The sequence below is a fragment of the Lacerta agilis genome, chromosome 1 (genome assembly GCF_009819535.1).
Source record: "Lacerta agilis isolate rLacAgi1 chromosome 1, rLacAgi1.pri, whole genome shotgun sequence".
Classification (NCBI taxonomy): Eukaryota; Metazoa; Chordata; class Lepidosauria; order Squamata; family Lacertidae; genus Lacerta; species Lacerta agilis.
In genome coordinates this window covers 38,789,768-38,811,112 of record NC_046312.1, presented here as the reverse complement: position 1 = coordinate 38,811,112, position 21,345 = coordinate 38,789,768, and the positions used below count along the sequence as shown (strand labels likewise).

General features: G+C 40.2%; 1 protein-coding gene across 3 annotated transcripts in view; it reads left to right on the top strand.

Annotated features, from left to right (window-relative positions):
• FMN1 (formin 1) overlaps positions 1-21,345 on the top strand; it is a 136,134-nt gene that overhangs the window by 76,098 nt on the left and 38,691 nt on the right. For all 3 annotated transcript variants that reach the window (XM_033144837.1, XM_033144827.1, XM_033144818.1), the window contains 6 exons: positions 7,698-7,759; positions 9,116-9,204; positions 10,465-10,594; positions 11,109-11,255; positions 15,884-15,943; positions 17,431-17,551. In XM_033144837.1, the coding sequence (XP_033000728.1) occupies positions 7,698-7,759; positions 9,116-9,204; positions 10,465-10,594; positions 11,109-11,255; positions 15,884-15,943; positions 17,431-17,551 (609 nt within the window). The remainder of the gene's footprint in view (positions 1-7,697; positions 7,760-9,115; positions 9,205-10,464; positions 10,595-11,108; positions 11,256-15,883; positions 15,944-17,430; positions 17,552-21,345) is intronic.

The following is a 21,345-nucleotide window of genomic DNA, read 5'->3' as shown; positions in this document are numbered from 1 at the left end:
CATATTTTACATCACACATTCTATAGCTGTACTCTATAAAACTTCCCTCATTTCAGCTCTAGTTATTGAGCTCCAGTTACATCTTTTCCATATTCTTAGATGAGTCCTGTTAGACCAGAACAAGAGTCTCTCCCTCTTGTTCAGCATCATGTTTTGCACAGTGACCAGCCAGATTCTTCCAGGAAACATGAAATAGGCAATAACTTTTCCTTCTAGTTGCTTCCCACCCTTGCAATTGGAATACATAGGCACACTGGCTCTGAACTGGAAGTTCCACTTAGCAGCCCTAGCATTCAGCTGTTGCTACACCCTGTCTGCCGCTTACTCCTCTAGTCCACTTTACATGTAAAATCTAAGCTAGTGATCATTGGCAGATCCTACAGCAATGAATTTCACAAATTGATTATGTATGAAGAAGTATGGGGTGGTTTTTTTTGGTATGTTCTCAGTCCACCGCCAATCAATTCCATTAAGGGATCTCTAATTGTAGAGCTATGAGAAAAGAATAATGCTGTCTATTCTGACTTTTCCTATACATAGAATCATAAAATTGTAGCATTGGGAGACATCCTAGGGATCATCCAGTCCATGCCCCCTGCAATGCAAGAATCTCAACATGCTGTTCCCCCATCCAATCTGAAACCATAGCAGTTTTATTGCTGCCCCACGAGGACTGCTATACCATGCACAACGCTATAAATATCTGCCTTAGTTGCCATTTTCCCTAAATTCCTAAACATGCCTAGCCTTTTCTCATAAGAAAGGTGTATATTATTTCGCACATTTGTACAATCCCTTGCTTGAGAGAGAGTAGGCACTCCTGTCCTAGGAATTGGCTGTGTTACACCTAAAGTGGCTGTCTTGTAGAGATGCCTAGTTTCAGCCCTCTTGCAGTAATCCTTACTACGAAGGAGCAGCAAAGCAACAAGCTCATTGGCCAATCAACAAATTACATTTTTGAGTTTTCTGATTTTAAGATGTCATTTCAGTAGTTCTTGATGTGCTAGGACTGGGAGGGATGGGATTAAAGCTCACCAGATGATATTAACAAACATCACCATCATCATCATCATCATCATCATCATTTCCAGTCATGATGAGACAGAGACAATTGTATCCCCTGCTGCTGGCACGTGTTAGGATAGATGTAGAGTGAGTCAAGGTAGCGACAATATGCTGGGTCAGGTGTGCATGCACCTGTCCCAGCATATTGTTTCATAGGACCACTGACCCACAACCCCTCCCCAAATGCAGAGATAAGTTTTTAATGTATGTAATTCCAGTGTCATCAACTGATGACAGAAAAATAAAATTAGAATGAAAGTTTGGGTCCAGAGATAGATGATTGGAATTCTACTCGTGCAACCGGGGTTCTCCTGGTTCACGACTCAGCTGCTGCCCCTGAAGACTGAGGGTACATTTAGTACAGAGTGTGATGGGACTGGAGCAGGGAGGGGGGCTGCAACAGAATGGGGAACTTGGCCCTTCTGCTTCTGCAAAGACATGTCTGGATCCAAGCCATAGTGCCTGAAGAAATTATTTTTAAATAACCTCTGAGCTTGCATCAACGTGACACTCTTTCTGCTCTGAAAACCTATCGCATCCGCAGATGTCCATGCAAAACTCGGGAGAAGATAAAAGAGAAGCAATAGGAAGACAATGTAATGCTACCTAAGGGTGGTGTAGGATTTTTGCCTTGAGAGATTTCCACCTTCGGTTGTGTCTACGCCCAGTAATTGACATACTTGGCAGTTTTCATGTTGTCTAGCAATGGCAGTATGCGTAGCTCTGTACATCTGGCACACATATGGTTTGGTTTGCATTTGATTACTAGCCAACAAATTGAGGACCGCCACATTTGCGGGAGGAATCATCCACAGATGTTTCTTAGGAGAGGGTGACATTTTCTCTTCCTGAAAAAGGTAGAACGGTGCTATCGTTGCTGGACAAAAGGCAACAATATTAAGCACAGAGGATGGTTTTGTAGCCTTGTGGTGTAGTTTGAGCTCCCCGTTGGAAGAAAATCAAAACCTTTCTGTGCCAGATTAAAATAGGGGATGTGTCTCATAAAAAGCAAATATATATTAGCATGTCATTGCTTCTTTCTAGCCTGGGCATTCCCAGACCTCTGTCTCCTCAACACCATTATTGACTGGAATCAAAGTGCTTTTCACTACTTATATATCTTTGTTGACATATAGAATGACCTTGTAGGTCTCCTTCTTGGAAAATAATTGATACCTGTAGGAAATCCTAAAATGCTGCTTAGAAGTATTTGCAAATTTTTAATAAGTGCTCATTCCAAGGACAGCGTGGAACATCAGGGGTTTGTCAGGATCCTTTCTTTATTAGGTACCCCGTCATTCACACCCACGGAAGCTCATTTGAGACCCAGGCAATTGGAACTTTCGCCTCCTTCGTAGTGTATGAATGTCAGCATTACGGCCGCTGTGCAGCTACAGCACAAAACAGCAAATCACTGGCCGAGGCAGCATACACACCATACACTTAAAGTATATGCTGAGAATTGTAGCTCTGCACAGGGTTAAACTACAGTTCCAACGATCCTTTGTGTGGGGAAATGCGCTTTAAATGTATGGTGTGATCTCAACCAAAGCCTCTGTTACATTTTATACTGATGGCGTTGGCGAGGGTGCACAGCCAATCATTTCCCTGCAATTTGGCCCAGGCACAACTTTTCCATAGGACTCTTTGCTGTTTAAATAAGGCCCTGTTAGCTGCAGATTACCCAGCCCAAGAGCTTTGCTGATTTTTGTTCCTAGTGAGAATGGATGTTTGGGAGACTCCCACACCCCCAAATTGAGTGGAAGGTTCTTCAAGCCGTTTCTTCTAAGTTAAAGGCATACGTAACATCCTGCAAACAATACCTTTCCTCAAACCCTTAGCTGCAACCCTCTTTCCGCAGCCCATCATCTTGCAGCCACCCTTTGATGCGCCATAGTTCAGGTAATTCAATAAGCTTTTTAAGAAGGCGAAACAGAAAGCCACATTTTTAAGCCTGCCTTCACACTTAGTTGGTCTCAAAGGTGCTACTGGAAGGGGGGAAAATTATTTTTTATTTTGTTTTAACATTAGTTGGCAAAGCTATATTTTTTAATATAAGAAGGTGCTTTTCACTAAGTGTCTCCAGTGACCCATTTAGCCCAGTATTGTGAGTTCTGTCAGAAACATTCAGTGGTCTCAAGCAAAGGATTTTCATGACTCTGCGTCCCAAAGTCTTTTATTGGGAGACCAAACTTGGAGAATTGATTCTGGGGTTTCATTCATGCAAAATCATGCCCTTTGCTGCCTAGCCATTGTAGGAGTTTAGCATAATAACAATGATAATTACACAGTACCACTGATTTATATATCCGTTCAAAGTTCTAGAGAGGTCATCTCCTTAGCAATTTGTGAAAGAAAACGGTAAATTGCTTTTCAACTTTTCTTGTAATAAGTTCATGCAAAGTTTATTCTTTGCCTCATCTCAAATATCTATCCAGTTACAGGGTCAGGAAAACTGGCAGCCGTGAAGACATATATGCATCTCAGTTCTATGCTGTTTAGTGAAACTATTGAGTGAATTTTGTACTAAGAATATTTTTTTTCTGGCATATGAAAAAGCCCTGGATAATTTGTGATTTTGCTGGTTAGGGAAGACACATGAGAAAATCATTCAACAGCTGTATTGCATGGATATGATTGATAAGGAGCTGCTGGTTTTGGTAACACAGATTACTGTATGCAGAAGTTTAAAACTATGTCACTTTAATAGTATATAACGTGTGTGTGTGTGTGTGTGTGTGTGTGTGTGTTGCTGTCCATATAATATGGGGCAAGCTCTAATATACAACTCAGAAGTTGGGAAACAATTTCCTTTAAACGTTATTTCCTTTGTTCTGGATAATTTGCAGCATATGGTTTTTGTGAATCTGCCTACGGGCACCAAGCCTGATGTGGTTAGGTTAACATGAGTTGCCCGAGTCTTTTGCTCATGACTTCATGCAGCAGTTGAGCTTTCCTAACCTTCTAAGCCCACTTTTATACCCAGACTGCTTTTCTGCCTCATTAATCTTTCAGCATTTTTGCATGACAGTCAAATAGTAGACGGAGTTTTTAGAGGAGCTTATGCATCTGAAATAAAGAGGCTGGATCTGTTAAATTTTTTATCAGTGTAGGATTTATCCTATGCCAACAATTTTAAAAAACTGTCCGTGTTTGTCTTCAGTACCAAATAGTACTTTAATTCTAGTATATAAAATAGGTAATTTGATAGCCAATATGCCATAGTGTTTGGAGTGTCGGGCCAGGACCTCACCTGAGAGACCAGAAGCCTAACCTACCTCACAGGGTTATTGTGAGGATAAAATGTGAAGAGAGAGAACCATATACAGTGGTACCTTGGTTTTCGAACGTCTCCGTTGACGAACATTGCGGTTTTCGAACACCGTAACCCCAGAAGTAAGCGCTTCGGTTTTCGAACACGCCTTGTAAGTCGAACATGCCATGTGGCTTCAGCTGAGTGCAAGATCCTGAGGCCTAGCTGTCGGTTATTGAGCTTTTGGTTTTCGAACATTTCAGAACCTGAACGGTCTTCTGGAATGGATTACGTTCAAAAACCAAGGTACCACTGTACACTGTTTTGAGCTTCTTGGAGGAAAGGAAGGATATGAATGTAGTAATATTATTATTCTGTGGAAGTTATTACTTAGAATATTTGCTGTTTGGAAGCTGCCAGTCACTTATGTGAGCAGAATTTCTCCTAGTTAAGCCTTTCTTAATTTAGAGGACTATTTAGAGTTAAATCTTTAAGAACTACAAATGCCCACAGCTTTATATACTTTCAAATTAATTATTAGGCTTCCTTAAATCTTGTTCTATCAATACATTGTTCACACTGTTTTTTATTGAGGGAGGGGGAAATGTGATTATGAAAAAATAGTGAAAATTTAGATATTGTGTGTGTGTGTATGCAAAGTTGTTTTTATAGTAAGTTTATTGTGCTGCTGCCGTCTTGTGTAATGCAGTTAGCAAGTATTTTTATGTGTGGCACTTAGGCTGAATGCATGGTGCTGATCTGCTTTTTGTCCTTGCTGACGGTTATTTTATCCTAATGGGCGCAATACTGTGCTAATTATCCTTATGTATATAAATTCTTCTTGTTGTGAGCAGACACCATAGGGCCACATAAAAATGTTTGCCTCAATTTCCCTACAAAAAAGGAGTCCAGAAACCAGACTTGTCCTAGTAACAGATTTTTAAAGGTAGAGGAACCCAATAAAATTACCAGCTCCTCACAGCATGCATCTATTTCCTTTTGACATATTGTGAGGTGTAGCTGAGATATCCTAACCAAACTGACAGTGTAAAAAGGACGGCTCACCAAGATTAAACATAAAAATGAACTTTTAGCAGCTGCTTTGGAATCCAGTTTCTAAATGTGTTAGGCTTTGCTGCAATAATCTCACCTTTGTGAATACAAGCAGGGGCCCTGCAGCCAAATGTTGCAGTCTGGGCTCAGGTAAATGCGCCTGAGGGGGTGGAAAGATAAAAGTTATCATCCAAGACAAGAGTCTCTGTTCTAAATTGGGTCTTACTTCATGCACACACACAAAAAAATATTTTTAGGATAAAGATAATTATCTAATCCTATTTTTAGGATAATTTAGGGGGTCATTGAAGTAGCCCCACCTCTGGTCTGAAATGGAACAGCCCATTCCATTACAAGATGGTTGCAAGCTACTTTCTCTTATCACAACTCTGCAGTGGGAGGTGGGACTTGCCAAAGGTCAGGTGGGGGTGGCTTGCAACTCACTCAAAATATGGGGGCTGGGGAAGAGAGGAAGAACCAAGCAGCATTTGATTTGTAGGCTGTATGTGTGTCATTTGAGTGACAAAGGCAGGGGTAATTTGGATCTACAAATTTTGCCATGGGGGGTTGGGGGCAAAAGTCTGCACTGCCACCATCCCACACTCTGATTAAACTAAACATAAACATTGACATTAACATTAAACACCTGGGTCGGTTTTGGTCTGACCAATGTATGCATTCCTAGAAGCTCAGTCCAAATTTTTCTGATGGTAACATCCATTCAGCAGTGGAATGGACTCCCTCAGAAGGTTGTGGACTCTCTCTTTCATTGAAGGTTTCTAAGCAGAGGTTGTCTGGCCATCTGTCATGGATGCTTTAGCTGAGATTCCCGCATTGCAGGGAATTGGATGAGATGACCCTCAGGGCACCTCCCAATTCTACAATTCTGTGATTCACCTTAATAGAATGGCGGCTTCTTCCATTTAAAAGGATGCATGAGCAGAGCTGTTCCCTTCATTGAAGTAAATGGGAAACCCTGTTCACAAAGGCACTAGATATGTGTACCGTGTATGCAACTCTGGATTTGAATGCATTGTAGATTTTAAATAAAGTTCAGTAACAATCATGAATGTATATTTCCCATGGTTGTTAAGATCTTATATTTGCCATTCATAATATTTACCTTTTCCCTAACCACCTTTGTTTCCAAGTTAGGCACAGAATCATAACTGACAAGCAGAATTTTAAAGCATTCTAAATGCCATTGGACCTTTTAATAGAATTAATTAGCCTGCCACGGAGAAAATTTACTAGCCTGCTGGTTAATTTCACAATGTAAAATCATGGGGTTAGAGGTAGAAGGGGGAGCAACCTTATTACTTTTAAATAATTATTTAAAGATGCTTGCCTTGCCTCTCTCAAACATCACAGAAAAAAAACCAAAACTCAGCAAGAGCTTTTAAACTCTTCAGCTGTGAGTGGTCACTTCTCCTTTTATAGGTAAGGCAATATGTGCAGCAGAAATCAAGATACCAGCTATTAAACCTTCAGCAGATGCAGAATCATAGCTGGTAGTCAAAGTTATTAATATTCCTACTGTTTTAATTTAAGCAAACAATTTCTCTTTAAGATGCAAACTGAAATGTTATGCCTGGGATACTTACATTTGTGGGTTTTATAAATAATAATTTGTTTTCGAAATAAATGAAAGCCTTTCATGGGTTTCTGCGATATTACATACAAAAGGCGCTTCCTCCGCACAGAGATTTTTTGTGTGGAATTGGTGCTATTCGTGCATACAAGTTTTTCATGCCATCCACATGATGCCATTGTCATCAAAATGCCAACCCTCTTCTTTCTTTCTTTCTTTCTTTCTTTCTTTCTTTCTTTCTTTCTTTCTTTCTTTCACATTTAATTCGAATTTCCTCTTATTGTAGAAAATGTGATCAGTAAAAATAGCCGTAGATGCATAAAAAGAGCCTGCTGGCATGATGAATCGGTTGCGTCCACATTAGTTTCACTTCTGATTACATGGATTTGATTTATCCCCCACATTGATTCATCCTTCAGTGCATTGCTGGGCTTCCAGTAAAAGCCAATGTGTATCCACATTACCTGCCACACCATCAATAGTCTAAAAGAGTCAACTGGTAATCCAAACTCCATAGCAAAAATGTCAATGAAAAATGTCTGCATATAGAGGACAGCAGCCACCTTCTTTCAGTGTCTTAACTCATAGCTATGAGTAAGCCTGCATAGGAGAAATGTTCACATGAAAGATAACACGTTCCCCAGTTTTTTCTTTCTTTCATGTTTGTGGCAACAGATTAGCCAACAAACCCAGTTGTGACGTATTATCTAATTTATGATTTTATATTTTCTACAGCTATACTAAATGTGGATCATTCCATTGTCGACTTAGAAACACTGGAAGCACTTTATGAGAACGTAAGTATAAAAGGGTCGGTTCCACACTGCTAGTTCACAAATAGAAAGTGAGCTGTGGGCACATATACTATCTTCTTGCATGTCCCATGTTCTCTTTATCCAAATGCTGTCTTTCTGCAACAGAAATGCAGGTCCCCCCCCCCAATTCTCTTTAGTAATAGATGTCTGGTTGAACCCACCTTGAGATTCACTTCTTGTTTTGTTCAGACATTTCAATATTCTATAGTCCTTCATTTTCATTTTGCATTCTTTCCTGCGGTAATACCACACTTGTGCAATATTCACATGCAGAGCAAGAGTTGAGGGATCACATGATGGCTAACATTGCGTAGGAGGAACACAGAGTACATACAGGAGCACCGCATGCAGACATCAGTACAACTCCTTCACATGCCAGCCAAAACACACTGGTGGATGGTTGGCCTCTGTAGGCACTGGTAAAAAGGAGCAGGACTAGTCTATGCAATTCTGCTCAACCCCCCTCTCCTGGCCTTATGTTCTTTCAGTGTTTGAGTATATCATTTGAACCCCACTTTGGATGGCCCCCGCTATAACTGACACAGGTGAGAATCTTCTGTGGTGCAACCAAGATCAGATAACTATTCTGGAATAGCAGTGGTGACATGGAGGTCAAATCACTGTTGCTCATATTACATCTTGCTTAGAGACTCCATATGCACCCACATGTAATTTGACAGTTCCACTGTATCTTGGGAAATGTAGTTCACATAGCAGTGTGTGATTCAGCCAAACATACATGTGCAAAAAGTTATGCAGCTTCTGAGAACACTGTGACATCCATGACACATATTGGGCCTCATCGTGTATTTAATAATAATGTATGTCAGCCTGTGTACATATTACCAGCCTAAAATGCAGCCAGGTTGTTCTTTTTTCCAATTCAGTCTGCGGCTTATTTGCAGGAAAATGCAACAGAATACAGAATTTCCTAAGAAACAACAGGATAGATAGTGTCATGTGCACAAACCAGTGGTGGGAGCACCCAGGATGAAGAGTGAACAAGAATGTGAACAAGAATTAGCTAAGAATTATATTAGCAATTCAAATCTCATTGTTGTCCATGGTATGCTGAATTGTGTCAAGTGAAACAAAATTACTTCTATATTGAAAATACCTTATTAGGAAAATCCTGTTCATGTTGCGTGTATGGTTCTGTCAGTCTCTGTTGGTAGGTGGGACAGCAGGACCTGCCCCTGAATTCAGCCCCCTTTCTCCCTGCCACTCCAAGAATTATTTAGTGCTTCCAAAGCTGTGGGCATTGAAACACATTGGGTTTTGTTTTTTTCTTGAGGCTAAGAAAACTCATTAGTATTTTCCCCCCCATTGGAATTGCAGAGAGCGCAGAAGGATGAACTGGAGAAAATAAAGCAGCATTATGACACTTCAAAAGAAGAAGAAGTGAAACTTCTCGATAAACCAGAACAGTAAGATGGTGCAGGGGTCCTACCATAGATTCCTATCATTCAAACAAGTCTTTGGAAAGCAGAACAGCTGGAATAGCACTGCATAGAATAGAATAAGATTGTTCAAAGAAGTTCCCACGTGCCATATTGTGAAATACCCATCCCAACACTAGAAAGCCCATTCTGGTGGATGTCCACTTATACTTCTGTTGGAAATCTCAAAGGGCCGATATTCCAGAAAATTTGGCACTTTATTCTATTGCTGAACTTTTAAAATTAACTTAGGCCTACTTTCCTGTCCTTTCCAACCTCCTGTTTCTTTTCCTAGCAAATAACGGTGAACTAATGTTCTCAGCTTCCCAGTGGTATTCATTAAATATAGCAGATATAGATTTAAAAACAAATACACCATTCCAGTAGAGCAAAGGCTCAGAACAGTCTTCGTTTCATACAGTGGCTGCATTCGCACATTACACTGAGCCAAACTATGGCTAGGCGCAAACATGCAGCTCATGGAGAGGAGATTGCAGCTGGTTTGCTTTCCCCAATCCTTTCATCTCAGCCCAGTGTGGTGTTGCTTGAACCTAGGTTCATGGTTCACCTTTCTCCTCCTTAACCACAAGTTTTCGCCATGAGATTGGGTTCAGATGACATGCTAAACCCTTATCTAATGTGACACACATAGGGGGTGGAAGAGAAGTAGGCGAAGTCCTGTTGTGAACACAAGGGTGCAAAATGCATTGCGGGCCTTGTTTCATTAATCTTTACAAGATCATTGCATTAGGGCTGGCAGAGCAACATTACTCTTGATTTCTGTGCTGGGACCAACAGCATAAAGTTGAGTCCCATGGCACTCAGTGTGATTTTCTCCCTACAAACTGTGTTTGGAGTGCACCCTAGAAATGGCTGAACTCCTGGGTTCATATTCAGATCTGGAAGCAATCTGCTCTCCTTGTCAAGCAACCGCAGTAGAGAGAGGGGGACACACACACAGTTTATATAGAACTGTTCCCGACCAGCAGAGTGCAGTATCTCTCCCTGTCTCTCGTTCTTGTTCATGCTGTTTCTCATGTACATTAACTCCAGTGTTGAAGTTTTAAGTCTGTCCATCTCCTTTCATGGTAAATAGTAGTATGCACCATATCTTGTATCATTTAAATCACACGAAAAGCTAATTTTATGAAAGGAGTTTGACATTATTCACTGATAAATTGTATTGGATGAATGTAAAATTAGGTAAATAGGAAACTTTAGTGTTATTTTTCCCACCTATTTTTGCAGGTTTCTGTATGAGTTATCCCAGATATCCAATTTTGCAGAACGTGCTCGATGTATAATCTTTCAGTCTGTCTTCAATGAAGGAATAACTGCAGTACACCGTAAAGTCGATATTATTAACCGTGTTTCTAAGGTAGTTGTCAGAACCAATTGTAAATTGGTGGTGAAATAATGGATCTGGGCTGGTTCTAAAGCAACTTTACAGTAATATGTATTCAAATAAAGTGGGGGAAGGCAGAGAAGGAAATACAGCAACACAACTCACATTTCATCCCCGGAAAATGTATTAATTAATTAATTAATTAATTTTCATTTTTATTTAAGACATTTGTATCCCACCTTTCCTTAAGAAATCCAAGATGTTTAACAATGCAAAAGCAATGAAAATATTTTTAGAACTATGGCAGCATAAATGCAGTGGCTTCATTGCACAGATCCAGTTGTGAAAGCGTTCAGAAATAATGTTTACCCTCAGGTTTCTGGATTCAAACTTTAATCAGAAGTTGAAAAGCTGCTTTTGAAAGATTGCAATTCTATCTCATTCTACACCAGAACATTCATAAGTGTAAAAAGAGGCTAACATTCAAATGGTATGTGTATACTCGTCCTCTGCTTCCCTATGTTAAACACTGGCATTCTTCTTTCAGGATTTGCTGGATATAAAAAGTGTGAAAGACATTTTAGGATTGATCCTGGCTTTTGGAAATTACATGAATGGAGGGAACAGGACGCGTGGTCAAGCAGATGGGTTTGGTTTGGAAATACTTCCCAAACTAAAGGATGTTAAAAGTAGAGTAAGTAGTTTTTCTTACAAAAAAAAGTTTAAAATTGGCATTTTAAGCAAAGGTCTGCCAAGTGCCAATGTTTCTCTCTTTCTTCCTACAGTTCTTTGCTTTTCTTTATGCCTGAGACACAGGCACAGGGATATAGCCCTTCTCCATACCAATTAATGGGTGTTTCTTATTGCTACAGCTTCACCACTACAAGCAGCCATCCCAGGTAGCAAATGACAAGTGAGTTCTTGAACTCACCTGGGACTTTGCCATTTAAAACAAAACAAAACAAAACAAAAATCAGCTCCACAATAACGTATGCACATATTCTTGTCTCCAGTGTGAGAAAGTAGATCTCACAGTTTCAGACATGGATTACAACATTCATGAGTGAGATTCACGGGGCATCGCTTCAGAAGCACGACTTATTTGCCTTTTCCCATTCCCAACTTTTATTTATGTAGAAAAAAAATATTTATATACTGCTGCTCATTAAAAGCATCAGGGTGGTTTACAGCAGTCATACATAAATCCATACAATAAAATTCATATAAAATTTTATAATCAGATCTCAGCTCACTATTATAGAAAGGTGTGTTCTTTATTTGCCTGCCTTAGCTTGGTGGAGTAGAAACACTTTCAGCAGGTGTTTGAAACAGAAAGTGCTGCGGAGTATTCTGCAGGACTGAAGGCTCGGTTTCTTGTTGTTGTCAAATGAACCTTACCAACTCAGAGAACAACCAAACAGTGCTCCTACAGATAATCTCAGAGACTGAGCTGGAGTGGAAAAGTTCAGGCATTCCCTAAGGTGCCCTGGGCCTAAATTCTTCTGGGCATTGTAAATTAACACAAGGACCTTGGACCTGGCTTGGTGGTAGATGGGCAACCTGTTCAAATGTTTTAGCAGTGGCATTACATGTTATCAGCCAGGCGTCCCCATCAGCAGTTTGACTGCTGAATTCTGCACCAGCTGGAGCTTCTAAACCAAGAGCAGCTTACATCCAAAGAGAACTCACTAACACCACCAAGATAAAACTCTGCCACACCAAGTTCAGATACCTAGGAGTACAAATAACCAAAAACCTTAACAAATTACACCTCCACAACTACAAACCCCTATGGCAACAAATAAACAAAGACTTAAAGAGATGGAACAACATGAAGTTCACTCTCTCAGACAAAATAGCCATGATCAAAATGATCATCCTTCCAAAACTAACCTACCGTATCTATTCCAAACCCTCCCAATCTGGATTCCTCCAACCCAACTCCGCAAATGGCAAAGAAAACTACAATCCTTTATCTTCTCACACAAAAAACCAAGAATATACACCAAATACCTACACCTCCCCACCGCAGAAGGAGGATGGGGAATCCACAATATAGAAACATACTACAAAGCCAACGAAATACGCCATATAATCCCATACATATTAGAAGACGAGACAAAACAATGGATACACCTAGAAAGGGACACAATTGAGAATATCTGCACCACAGCATACCCACTCCTCCCAAACAAACTAAACCAAGAGCAGCTCCACAAAAAGCCATGTTACAGTAATCCAGCCTCAAGCTTACCCATGAATGGACTACCATAGTCAAGCTATTGGTGGCCTGGAATGGGCATAGCTGGCGAATCAGAGGAAGCTGTTAAAAGGCATTCCTAGCCTCATTTTGTGCAATTTCTTACACAAAGGCTGCTCTGCTAACCAGTGCTTGTATCCAAAGGTGCATTTCTGCACACATAAAGTGTCTCTTGGTCTTGCTCAGCTTCATGCACAAGCAGAACTGCTATAATGCCTACAGATTGCAAGATTTATTGTGCAAGCATGTCAGGACCAGTACTCTAGCCACTTTTTTCCTTTGCACACAGTTCTTCAGACCCAGACTTGGGCTGTTTCTTTTTTTAACTGGCAAGTAACATGGCTACTGTAAATACTAATCACAGCAACAAGTAGAATGTAAAAGTTCATGACAGATGTCTATGAATTTTTAAAATAAGTCCACCCAAATTTTGGGGCTTGTACCCATCCAGTCTATGTTAAGCTGCAATCCTAGACACAATTACCAAAGAAATAAACCCCAATTGACACAGTAGGACTGGTTACACATGCATAGGATTGTTCCCCCAGCGATGTCTCATTGCAAAAGAATAATAAAACAGGAGTGCAATTCTACACGCGTCTACTGGCTCAATGGGTCTTACTACCAAATAAGTGAGTATAGGATTGCAGCATTAATCCTAAACATTTGTGGAACTTAGTGGGACTTGCTACTGTACAGACATGCATAGTCAAGTGCTGTTAGAGTCTTAGGTCCATTCTGCGCTGCCGGTCAAGTTACCAGTTAGGTTGTGTTGCATGGTTCTTTTGAAAAAATATTTAGAACAAGCAGTTAAGAATTTTGATGCTGCACTATGGTATTAAAATTAAAATGAATACATGGACCCTGAATTTAATACATTCTATTGATGTATTTTGCACAGCAAAATCCTATCTCAGTAGCTTTTGGTATGCTATTCAAAAGCAAATGCACACTTCAAAGGCATTCCATATATAATACTGTTCAATGTCTTTCTCTTTGTGCTATTTAATAATTTCCTGTAACTAGTGATTTCATACCTAAAGCACAGTTTATCCGTCTCCCCTAGTTAATCTTCACTGAATTGATTCAGTACCCTGCATAATAAAGGGACAATGTCAAACAAATAGTGCAAGATAAGAAAAACATTTTATTTTACGTAAAATGCTTTCTTTTGACTGAATTTGCATTTGTTCACCTAAATGACTGTGTGATATTCACAGGACACTCCACAAATCTATTTGTAATCTTTTGGATGCCCTTTCCTTTTGAATTACATAAGATTGCTCACTATTTCAGTCATTTTTAGATAATGGGCAGATAATGTAAGGCCTGAAGGCTATATAGGGTTTTTAGTCCCATTAAAAGGCCAAATTACACCTGGCGGTAGTGCAGAGGTAAATAGGTCAGAAAGTGAGCATCAGAGGGGTTTTTCAGCTGGAACTCAGTTCTGGCACCTCTCAGGTGAGTGCCATTGCCATTATAAGAGATCAAGGGAGGTGATCGTGGTGAGCTTAAAAAAAAATAGCACTGGTGCATGTGTAGGTTAACCTGTTATAGGCTTATGCTACCAATCCCAGGGGTGGTGTTAGGAGGTGGATCAGGGGTTGAGCCCCAAGTCTCCTGCCTATCTTCATCTTCAGCTTATCTTTAAAACCTGTCTATGACACTTCCAGAAAAACCTGCATGCCAGTCCCTTAACTGCTAGTTTAGAACAGTACATTTTTGCATTGGCTTCTGTAGATTCAGTGCAGCCTTTTCCAATCTGGTGCTCCACAAATGTTTTAGACTACAGTTCCCCATCCCAGTGAAGAGGGATGAGCAGGGATGATGGGAGCTGTAGGCTAAAACTTACAGAAGGCACTAGGTTAGGGAAGGCTGGTCCAGTAAATCTCATAGTAACGTAACATGCCATGTGATTAGGGAGACATAGTATTGTCACCATCCTTCCTCATCTGCTCTTTTCTGCTAAACGAACTGCAGTGACCCTCATGGGGCTGATACATTAGGGATTGGGAGCAACTAGAAGCACCAGTGATTGCTGTCACACTATTGCTGTTGCAAAGAAACCAGTTGTTCCTCTTTTTTCTAGGTAAGGCCGGGATGGAGAACATGTAGTCCTCCAGATGTTGCTGGATTCCAAGTCTCATCAGCCCAGTCAACATGGCAAATAGCTTGGGATGATAAATGTTACAGGTGCAACCACCTCTGAAGGGCCACAGTTTCCCCACCCCTGTTTTAAGGGGTCTAAGAAGTTCAGTACTGGAATGAGCAATCATAGGCTTAAGGCATTGCTCATTACCCTGGAGACAGCAACTATTGAACCTTAGTTACTTCAAAAAGCCATTTGCCCTGGTTACTACAAAAAGGTCCCTTGTCTCATTGGAGATATTGAGTAGGTGATTGTCCAGATTGCATGAAATACTGTCCATGATGGTGCCATTGGTCCAGTTGAGATGCATTGCCACCATGGGAAGTCCCATGACCAGCCCAAATGATGGACAATTTAGCACATTGCTACAATTTTGCATACTATTTTAAATTGTTGTAAGCAACTTTTTAAAAAAATTATACATCTTTGACCTTTAGAAAGGTGCAGTATAAATGTTAGTATAAGTCAATAAATTATAAGATATGGGGTCCACCATTAGGAATTTTCCAGTCTTCGCAAGGATAAGACCATGTTGGAGTCTGGCAGAAACAGGATAACTAGGATTGACAGGTAAGGCACTTATATGCACCCAAAAGCCACAGGTCAGAAAGCAAGTGAGGTCAGGGGCACATCTTTCAGAACCCTGGACAGGTCTGAGGCAAGAGATAACTCGATCTGACCAGGGATGGTTGCTGACTGAACTCATATTGTCCCTTAGCCTGAGCACACACAAAACAGGCTCCGCTCACTTGCTGGAGAATAGAAAGACTCCTGGCACTCCGTCTTGGTTGCAACTAAACATAATATACAAATGAAGACAGGTCTTTTTCTGTGTATGTTTGCTTTAAACGGCAGTACTTCTAAAAGTGTTCTCATTACCTCTCTGCTGTTTGGAATCTTCCCCCTCTTTTAGGATACTAATATCAGCCTTGTGGACTACGTTGTGATATATTACCTACGCCATTGTGACAAGGTAAATTATTTTGTTGCATTCATTATTGTACGGTGAATTGTGTGTTGGTACATTGCTTAAGAGAATGAATAGCCATGATCCAAGGGTTTTGTGGTGTTCTGTTCGCAAATAGCTTCCCCTTTGAGAAAGAAAACATAGAAGCCCACAGGAACCCCAGTTCAATAGGCAATTCCCACTGTGTATGCCAGGGACGTCCAACTCCCAAGAGACTGCAATCTACTAACAGAATAAAAAACTGACAGTGATCTAGCCATTGGGAGGGGGCAGGTTAAAGTTGTTGACCTTTTTTAGGGGTGCAGGAAAAAGTTGCTCACCAGATGATCGCTCAGAAAACAAAGCCTCACAGTGGGGCCGGCTGGATGTTCTCTCCCCCCACACGCACACAAATAAAAAAGAACCCGTGATCGAACACTAGCTTCCAGGGGTAAACCAGTCAATCGTGTTCGACCAGTTGGACATCCCTGGTGTATGCTAATGTTTTGCTTCTCACAGAGAAGAGTGAGAAGCTTCTAGATGCTAGAGGCTTGAGTGAAACCTAGTCATCTGCAAGTGGAGGGGCTCCTTCTATCCAAGGAAAACTTTTCATCCAGTAGAGGAAACCTGGTGGCAGAAGGCCAGGGGTGCGGATTGTAAGGTGTCCCCCATATCATTGCAGCCTTCACCTCATTGTTTCAGAAGGTTCCACAACCTACACCATATTTTAGGAGGGAAGAAGGAATTCACCTAAATCAGCTCAACCTTCTTTGGTTGGCAGCATCAAAGCCAGAATCCAAGCCTGTATCTTGGATCATTTGGGGGGGGGGTAAAATAGGTTAATGCAAGTATACAAATGGGGTTCAGAATAAGGAGAGTGTACACCATTAATCATAATTTAGGGTTGTCATATTTCAAAAAGTGAACATCCGGACACAACACAGTTGCCTGGTTTTTTTTGCCAAAGTTATTGAGTCAAAATCTGCACTTCTGACCTGCGTTTTCTTGGCAGCTAGCTTTGTATCACAAGGGTACTATGTTAGGTACTCTATAAATTAGCTACTCTCTCCCCTCCTCCCAGTTTCCAATTTATTTTATTAAGATTTGAACTTGGTGCCCACCTCCCACCAGTTTCAACTTGAAAATTGCTTGGCATCCTGTTCTCCATTTTGTTTCACAAAGCCATGTGCAGAATTCCAGCTCCAGATATTAAAATTCCATTGCCACATTGCATAGCCTATGCTCTCTTTTTGCTGTATTAACTTTGAACAAATTTTAGTGCATAAGCTGCATATACAAGCAACAGTCTATTTTTCCGCTTGAATCTTTAAACTACATAAGCGGGGGAAAGACTGGTACAATTCTGGCACTTGAATAAATGCTGCACTTACAATCTATTGGTTCTATTTATTTGTTCACATTGATAGGTTCATATTTAGGGAACAACGGCTTGTTTTTGTAGAAAATCTTAACACTATTATAGCTACCAGGTTTTTTTTCTTTGTCTTGTTTAGGATGCAGGAACAGACAAGAGTGTGTTTCCTCTACCAGAACCGCAGGATTTCTTCCAAGCATCACAAGTTAAGTTTGAAGACCTAATAAAAGACTTGAGAAAACTGAAGAGAGATCTAGAAGGTAAATAAGGACCAAGTACCATTTAAAAATCTGCAGCCAATCTTCTGTATGTTTTATTGGAAGTAAGTCCCCCTAAAATCTATGAAGCCTCCATAAATTTGCATAGGATTGCAGCCTTACCGCTTAACAATTCAAGCTTAGCCATGTCTACTTAGGAGTGAGTTGTATTGAATTCAGTAGTCCCAGGCAAGTGAGGTTGGGATTGCAGCCTGTTATTAGTGCTTACAGGTATTCCTGAAACCAAACTTAAAAGTTATGCTATTCAATGGTCTGTTCCAGGAGTAGACTCCTTATTTCAAAGCCAGTGACAAATACTTTTCTTCATATCACATTCAGTTCTTCAGTCCCAAAGGAAATCTGCAGGAAATGTGTGAATTCCAAGCAAATTTATTCTAATTTCTCTGGGGGACTCTGAATTTAACCTTGCAAATGCATGAGCCCAATAACCTGTATACTTGTCTCTATAGTTCAGTACCGTGCAGTAATCATGTGAAGGACTGTTCATTGTTCACAGTAATGGAGAATAAAATAAGCAGTTTGGGCACAGTCAAAATAATTGCATGCAACTAGAGATGGTGCTTGCAGATTAAAGAGAAATTCTACTCCTAAAGAACCAAGAAAAGGCCCCTTTTAAAAGAGTGGTTTGACTGTTTGGCAGAAGGAGCTACTCTAGAGGAGGAAGGTCCAGATGCACACAAATTGTCCTTACTTGTATATGGGCATTTTATTCTCCAGGTATTCCAGGAAAGGAAACAAAGAAGGTCACATCTAGTCCTTTGTCCACAATGACTCAAACTAAAGTTTCACTGATACTTTAACTAACAGACTAGCAAAATTAAGTTATTTGGGTCCATAAACTGAGGCGTAAATTTACTGCTTGAAGAATAAGGAATAATCTATATAATAATTTTGGTCTTACTGTCCTTAAAGTAGAGCTTTCTATGTATATTGAATGAAAGGATTCTGTTAAGGTTAGACAATAAAAGTCTTCACAAAATAATTTATTATTCCAGTTAGACATGGCTGAATTTGCCCATAGTCACCTTAAAGAAAGTTTCAAAGGTCAACTGTGGTAAGGAAGTATCAATTGTTATTTATTCATCCTTGGCATACATGAATGCTCTATCTCCTCTCATCTCTTGGCTCTGTAAACCCCTTGGCCTGCCCTCTCTTGTGCTAGTTTGTGCTGAAATGTGATCTGTGTTTGGTCTTCTATTTTTCCAAATGTGTAGTCCTGGTGCTCTAGATTTCATTCTTGCTGGCCGTGCTTCAAAACTTTGACATGCTTATGATGTCAATAACAGTTACAAAATGAAGGCAGAAAGAAAAGCAGAATGCTTATTTCACGGTTCATCTTTTCCAGCCTGTTTAAACTGAGGAGTTTGTTAGATTCTTTGCTTCTACAGCAACTGGTGATTTCACGAAATATTGATAGAAATTATGCAGGCACTTCTCTAGGATACATGCTACTTTGCTTTGCATGGGACATAAAAAGTTCCATGTGCCTTATCAACCTGATTTTTTTTCCAACAGCTTTGTAACTCGAAACAATTCAGTGAAGTGCATTTGGTTGAATGCATTTAGTCAAGAGAGCTCTGTGTAGGAGGACAGGGGAGAGCAGGCCATTTTCACTAAAGGAAGGCATTCCCCCAAGCACAAAGAAGATCACAAGTCTAGGCACAAGAGCTGCTCAATGAGAAGCTTTTGCTGTAAGAAGAGGGACAGACATCTGAAGGCATCCCTGTTTAGGGAAGCTTTTAATGTTTAATAGACTATTGTATATTAATATTCTGTTGGAAGCTGCCCAGAGTGGCTAGGGAAACCCAGCCAGATGGGCTGGGTATAAATCTATTATTATTATTATTATTATTATTATTATTATTATTATTATTATTATTATTATCATCATCATCATCTTCATCTAGCAACTTATCTAAAGAGAGAGAGACATCATTCCTTCAGATTCTGGCGTATTCCCATTTCATGGGTTCTACACATTTTGGCAGGGGTGGCACATCCTGTTTCACTGCTTGAGGTGAAACAGGACGTCCTGCCCTGCCAGCTCTACTGCCAGCCGAAAAGTGGCGCTGGTGGAGAAGCGGTGTTGGCATTGTGTCGATTTTTGGCGAGATATCACGCGTTCCACAAGATGCCATGCAGTTTCATTGAGATCTCGCTGCAAATGGTTGCGGATGGTGCCACTGCTTCTCCACTGGGGTGTCTGCAGTGGCTTTGCCTATGGGGCTTCTGCTGCCTGGGGAGGCAGCTTCACCCTGCCGGGTGGCTGTGCCAGCCCTCCATTTGGTTGTCCTGCTAGAGGTGTTCCTTGTTTAAAGGAAAGAGAAGGTGGTACAGCTGTCAAGTGCCAGAAAGGAAGAGACTTTGTTTGGGGCACCATGCTTGTCTGTCAGACCTAAACAACTTAGACAAAGCCTTTGGGGGGTCACTCTTCTCATTAAGTTCTATTGTGTTATTGTTTGAACTGTTGCAGTGCTTCATTTGGTGTTTAGCTGATAGTTCTTTGCTAAGTAATGCCAGGTTGAGGGACTTGTGTTCTATGCTTCCACTGGTGAAGAGATTGACTCTGCCCAGAGGAGGTGTTTCGGAGGTGAGGCTGTGCTCTGCTGACCTTCAAAAATGGAAATTCACAGTAAATCAAAAAAATAGGTTTCCCCCCCGTATAACATTGTAGAAAATTCTGCATAGAATATTTTAACTGAAGAGCATTTTGTTTTTTAGTACATATACAAAAGATCTGATGAGCATCTGTAGTTTATGGTAGCCATTAAAAACCTGTGGCTGCTGGCAAAATGCGAGTGAAAGCTTAAAGCTGAAACAGATGTGATTTGCAAAAAATGTGTTGGGAGAGGCATAGGTCCAGGCAAACAAAGTCATTCATATATATGTTATTTGGACAAGATTAAGTTCCATGTATTATAGGTATATAGATCCAAAAACAGATGTATGGTGGAACTGTGAAATTCGTAGTAGTTGTAATTTTATTAATGTTTATAAGTTTACAGATTTGCATACGATTGGCTTGGGCAATATTAGCTTATTGAATGTTACAGTCCTTGAATTCATTTGGGGGGCATTCTGAAATGTGGGAATCTGTCCTTAGCAATTGATGTGGACATACAAATAATATTTAATTTTTTAAAAAATAACAAAAGTAGCTTCTGTGAGTAATCAAAAAAAGAAAAGAAAAGAAAGGTGTTACTTTTTCACATCAGAAAAGCAAACAAATAATGATGGAAGACAAGCAGTTTTGCAGTAAGATCTCAGCTATAGTGAGATCTTACTCAAATCTCAATGTTGTTAAGAGATTCCTTCTAAATAAAGTAAAATGTAGAAGCTAAGAATCCACATCGTCTGTTCATACCAGAGTTAAATGACTCTGCTCTAAGTCTCTAGTTTTAAATTCTAAGACCGTACAGAACCAAGAGTTCAAACGCAAACAGAACCACTGGTATTTTTATCCTTTACTTGGGTTTTCTCACTTGTGATTTTAAAGATATAATGTCAGCTAATACATAATCAAACATCTTTTAAGGGAAACAAAATATTAAAAAAAATTCCTTCCAGTAGCACCTTAGAGACCAACTAAGTTTGTTATCGGTATGAGCTTTTGTGTGTGCCTGTAAATTAGGGTCCAAAGACCTGAGGTACATAAGAATGTTTTTGCCTGGCTCCTAAAAGCAAATAGTGATACCACCAGACATACCTGCCTGGGGAGAGAAGTCCATAAACAGGGAGCCACCACTGAAAAAGGCTCATTGTACTTCATAACACCT